Source organism: Nothoprocta perdicaria, unplaced genomic scaffold (assembly GCF_003342845.1).
Source record: "Nothoprocta perdicaria isolate Ctin4 unplaced genomic scaffold, notPer1 scaffold_135, whole genome shotgun sequence".
Classification (NCBI taxonomy): domain Eukaryota; kingdom Metazoa; phylum Chordata; class Aves; order Tinamiformes; family Tinamidae; genus Nothoprocta; species Nothoprocta perdicaria.
In genome coordinates, this window is record NW_020454483.1 from 565569 (window position 1) to 571568 (window position 6000).

Consider the following 6000-nt stretch of genomic DNA (forward strand, 5'->3'; position numbering starts at 1 on the left):
CAGAAAGATCAAAATATAATCTAATGCATTCTAAAGATCATCTAATGATTAAATTCTAAGTGGGGAAACATTTCTAGAAGATTTATGCAGGTGGGATTCATTTGTCTAAATAGACCTTAGGCTCCTTTTATGGAACGTTTTATGGAGCTTTTATGTGTATCAATAAAATCAATGGATTATACAGTATTGTTTATCTCATTCAAGAGTACAATAGAGAAAAGAGTTGAAAAGTTGAAATAAATCACAATTTGGAAGTGCCAATTCTTCTCTATTGACTGTACAGGGAAACTAGGGTGGTGATTCTAATTTATATCTATCTGTCTAYGTCATATATAGATATATTTTCTTTATGTAAATGTGTCTGTAACATATAAACTGAAGTCAATTTATTAAATTTATGCCAAAAGTTTGTTTACATATAAATTTCATTAAAAACGTCAACATAGACAAAACATATAAAAGAAATATCAGTAAATGTTAACATTGAAATTATAAAATAAATTATAAAATCAAATATTATGAAGTTATAAAATAAATGTTACAGAACAAAAATAAGAAAAAGATATTTTTCACTGCAAGAGAAAGAAACATGTTCCTTAATTTTTATTTTTCCTTTTCTGTCTTTCCTTATTTTGGATTGATTCTAGCTCAGATGCTTTCATTATTTTTGTGAAGTATTTACATTGAATCTGAGACACGCTACTGACAGAAGATTTTTTCCTCTCATTTCTCCATCTTCAATGTGGACATAACTTAGAGATCTCCAGATAGAAATGCTTTGTAAAAATAACAATGTTTCTCTTTTACACAGTAAATGTGTTAAGACTTTACAAAATATCATGCTTTCAAATTTAAAGTAGACAAAATGGACAATATCAGAGGAGGAAAACTGAGATGCACAAAGTTGTATAAATTTCAGCAGTAGACTGAAAATAAAATCCAGGTACATAAACAGTTTAGACCTTGCATACTGGATACTACCTCTCAAATGAACATGAGCAGGAAACTGCTATCACCATGCWTTAATATATCCATAGTTTGAGGAACAAATGTTACTCTACCTACCTTTCTGTAAATATTAGGCTCTGGTTAACTGCTTTGGTAACACTGACAAATGGTCCATCACCGGTGAATTGTATAGCTGATGATATATTTGCATTCCTGGAAGGAAGAGACACATATACATATTTTAGAAAATTATTGGAAGTTCCACTGTATTGGTGGAAGTATATTTTAGAAATGTTTGTGTTGTAGAATAAATGACAAACTTCCATACTGAAGTCAAAGTTCCCRGTGACCTCCGAACATTTATGAAAATCTCCCTTTTTATTGCAGTGCCTTTCATGGTCTTTTTCAGGCAAGATTGAACAAAATATTTCTTTTTCTTCTCCTTTTTTATAAATAAATTGAAATAAATTCATTTGCTTTCTTAGTTTGACTTGCTGAGGCATACAGAAATGGAGATTCCAAAAATGCTTGTGTGACTGCAAAATCAATCTGCTAATCTTTTATTTAATACATTGTTAAATGATGAGGGGTAAGCATTTCTATAAGTAGAAGAAATCATGTGCTTTCTGGGAGAAAGTCAATTTGTTAATAACTATATAATGTATACTGTATGTCCAGAAATTCGGTGTTGCATTATTTTATTTTCATTGAATAAGAGGTAAGAGGGACAGTCAACACATAAATAAAGCATACCTATAATAAAAATGTTCTGATAGGACCATTTTGAAAAAAAAAAAAGTGTTTGATCATATTTGTAAATGATTTGACTAATTTTCATTTTGGAACTGAGCACATCCTACTAGATAATCTCCCTTTTTGGCAATATCACAAATGCGGCAGTGGCATGTTTGATAAATGAAAGCAAAGGATTCAGATGTATGACTTACTGTTTGTGTGGAACATTACACTTTCTAACCCAGCTACATAAATAATACAGATAGCTACAGGATCTATCATTTCAGCATTTTTCAAAAACTGAGCAGTAAACAGAACTAGCAAATGTATAAGATAGTAGCAGCAAAAAGAAAATAATCCTAGGTGAACCTTAGCCTCTTTAATAAGGCATGATTTTAGATAATTATTCAGTGACACAATGTGAGCTACAGCCTACCCAAGACCCATTATTACAAATACCCATTGAGTAAAAAAATATGCTGCCATTTAGTAGCAAATATGATGCTACAGATGGAGTCATAGAAGGCAGAAATGGAGTGATGCTCAAGGATACTAAGCGTAAAACAACCCTTCTTGTCTTCCTCACTGTCAACTGCAAAGTCACTTCTACCTTGGAGATAAGCACAGAACAATGACATGGATACGAAAATTACGTTGACAGACTATATAGGTCCGATTGCTAATTGTTTAGGCAGACTTGAAATTCTGTGTGAATACATAAGTATGAATACATAAAAATKAATAAATAAATATAAATCTTTACTGTATTGTACCTCACTAATAGCTTTTATAAAAAGCTATGTTTCTTGAATCATACAATACATGTACAATACATAATTGACATGTAATCTAGTAAAGTTATCTCTAGCGAATTTATAGTATTCTGCAAAAAATAGCAATTTTACCCAGGATAACAGTGTGTGACACATTTTAGGTTTAGAAATACTTCTAACTTACAATGAGAAAATATAATACACTAAAAAATGGAATCAGAAAGAATCAATACAGAAAACATATCTTAATGGAAGTTTATTTATTTATTTATCTATTAGATGTGTGTATTTGACTAGTTTATAGAAACAAACTCTGAAACATATGGCTACAGAATGTTTTGGAGACAAAGGCATAAGTAAGTCAAAAATAACAGAAAACATCATGAAAGTCAAAGCTCATTGAGGCCCATGAGATACAAAAATGTGATTTAAAAAATCAGACCAAGAAATGAGCTACACCTTTCCAGAAGGTGTAGAGGAAAGAGGGGTGGAGATAAGAGGAGAAGGTGGGGTAAAGAGTAAAGATAGGGTAAAGGATATTTAGAGAATAAAGGATATTTAAGTAAAGATATATATAAATATATATTATATTTTTATCTATAATATATATAAATATATATGTATATATTTATATATTCTATATAAATATATAAATGAAGATAAAGATAATTATGTTTGTCACCTTTGACATAGCCTCATATATAAATTATAAATAGGATTTTACGCAGATGCATGCAGGTATCTGAAATCTGCACTAATACAACACCTACCTGAAAATAACAAAATAAAACATCATGCAATCTATCATCTATTGATTAAAAATAATTTTAAATAACATTTGAATGTTTTTCTAAGTCCTTTTAACTGTGTTTATTTCTTTCATTACTTTATCAGAAAAACATTTGCAGACATGCTGTATTCATTAGTGATCAACATAATAAATTCCAAACTAAGGCTTTCATTTAATTATTACTTGGATGTATGTCATTCCCTAAAGACCTCAGCACTGCAGGAAAGCCATTTTTTTCTTCAGTGAATGGCAGGGAAGTTACATTCAGTCTAAGTGAGGTCAGGATTTGGGTTGTTAATTTTACCATAGATGTACAGATGTTAAAACACAACACTTCTTCATCCACTTTTTACCTGGAAATCTTGTTAAATACAGTCTAAGATTTTTTTTTTTTTTGGTTATTATTTTTAACTTCCTTTCTTCCTTCAATCAATCTATCTTCCTGATAGAAGAGTCCTCCCACCACATCTCAAGAGAAAAGTAGCTTCTTATGTCTAAGGACAGATATGAAATGTATTAGGAGCCCCAGTGCTGAATACTCAAATGCTTAACTTAAATTTACATGAAATGAACTTCAATGTAATAGTAGAGCAGCCAAGGTTACTCTCTGCTCCAGCTTTAATCTTAGGCAGTTCAGGCACTTCACTCTACCATGGAGAAATATTTATGTGCCTTTCTGATTGCTAGAGACACTAGTGACATGGTGAGGAAAACACAAATGCACAAACAAACGACCAGAGTTACAAACGAGTGACAAAAAGAAAGAGCACGCTCACCTTTGCCCCAGCAGCTGGCAAAAACTGTCTGAAATCTGGTCATTCCAGTTATCTGCACATACCAGGTTCCATCCCTTCCCAGTCCTGATCTGTATCAGTCCTTGTGTGCTTACAGAACCATTAAACAATCTCACTGCAGACCAAAGTGGACATAAGTATTTAAGCAGACAGTGTAAAACATCAATGAACAAGAAACCTTCTTCCTTCCCCTTCCCCTAACACACATAATTATAATATAGACAGATTTATCACTGCCAGCAAAGAACAAAACAAGTTAAGATATGTTACAGCAGTAAGAAAATCAGCATCTCATCCCTAGATCATCCCTCTAGGAAGGAAATACTATGGTTCTATGATGCTATATTTCTGCTACAAGGGAACTTTATAGCCAGTATTTTGGAAGTGTCTTACAAACAGACAGTCTTCAGGTGATAATTGTATTTCTTATTTACTCTAACCAGTATTTTACCATGGTAAACATTATCTTATATCCATCTACTATGTGAAGATTTAGTTACATGAAATTTCATAACATAGATTGAAGATGAAGTAAAAAGCAGACCAAGAAAAAGAGGAAGTTGGCATAGTTCAAATTGTCACATCTAATGAGAAACTGAAATGGGTTTCAGGAAAATAAGTAATAATTCTGGACCCTGAAAAGACTCATTGTGAGGATGTATAATTAATTTTTCATTTCATTTTGAGATTGATTCAGCAAAATTTTTAGTTTAACTGGATTTTTGAAAGCAATTCAGAACCTATMTGAAACAAAACAGCTAACTAAACTMAATGGAAAAATGAAGCTGTGCCTTCCTATATACATGTACTTGTTTGTGTGAGCACGTGTGTGTGTGTAAAAGATGTTGAAGTCAATAAGCACTGCCAGAACACTTCCAAGAACATAATTGATATTCCATATGTCCTCTTKAAAATAAAAGAATGTAATTTTTTATCTAATCTTAAAAGCCTGTTTTAAACTCTCCTATTAGAGCTCTATAACACATTGTCAGAAAAGCACTTTATCAGAACCAGGAGTTTAATTTCTCTGCTAGGGTCAACATGATATTAACACTGGTTTCATATTTAAATTATTGGTTAGGGGGTCATTGTTTCTAYGTGAAATAAAGTCATGCACTTAAATTTTGGCAAGAACCATTCTCCAGATGGCTAAGCAACAACAGCTGTTGCTCTCCTTGTCATAGGAACCTGAACATCCACTGTGAGCAGCAGATGATGATTTTGCAGCTGTGCCATCCCTTTGCTCTACATCAGTGCCTGTGTGAGACAAAATCCAGACTGGCTGGAGGGTTGTCAAGTGTTGCAGTTTGGCCTGGGATCAGTTGGGAGGATCTTACTCTCTGTCATCTGTAGAATTTATATTGCTGTGAAACTCGAATAAAATATATGCAAAAGATGATAGAATTTGGSGGTATGGAAAGGACACAGACAGAGAACATTAATGAGTTTTTATTTAACATTGAAGTTTGGAYAGGCCATTATAGGGCACCATAGTTTTAACCACAGAGGAACTTCCTACTTCATTGACAGAGATCCCCACTAGTTTTCATGCATGTTGTTAAAGAACTGACTTTTTTTGTCCCAAAGTCAACCAGACACTTCTGTCTAAATTAGTATAACTTGCATGCAGGTTCAGTAGTTTACACTGGCTGAGGTTGCATGCCTATTTTCCCATGTAATTTCCATGAAGTATGCATGTATTCCTTTAGGTAAAGGAAATCTTACCACACTCTTCTTCATCAGACCCATCTTCACATTGAAGGAGATTATCACAAAGGTTATGCAATGGTATGCACTCTCCACTACCACAGTGAAACTCCTCAGGTTCACAAGCTCCTGAAACAAAACAAAACAAAATTGGWAATGAAGTTGAAACTGTAACTATTGTTCAAGGTTCCTGTTCTCTGGAGATTTACTATTTCACCTGAAGGAAAAATTCGGTGGATGGCATCCAGAACCT

The 6000-nt window shown here is 32.8% G+C and overlaps 1 protein-coding gene across 1 annotated transcript in view; it reads right to left on the reverse strand.

Annotated features, from left to right (window-relative positions):
- The window catches only part of TMPRSS15 (transmembrane serine protease 15), a 46011-nt gene that overhangs the window by 8295 nt on the left and 31716 nt on the right, over positions 1–6000 (reverse strand). The window contains 3 exon segments of the mRNA XM_026033877.1: positions 1066–1161; positions 4023–4155; positions 5766–5876. Coding sequence (XP_025889662.1) covers positions 1066–1161; positions 4023–4155; positions 5766–5876 — 340 coding nt within the window.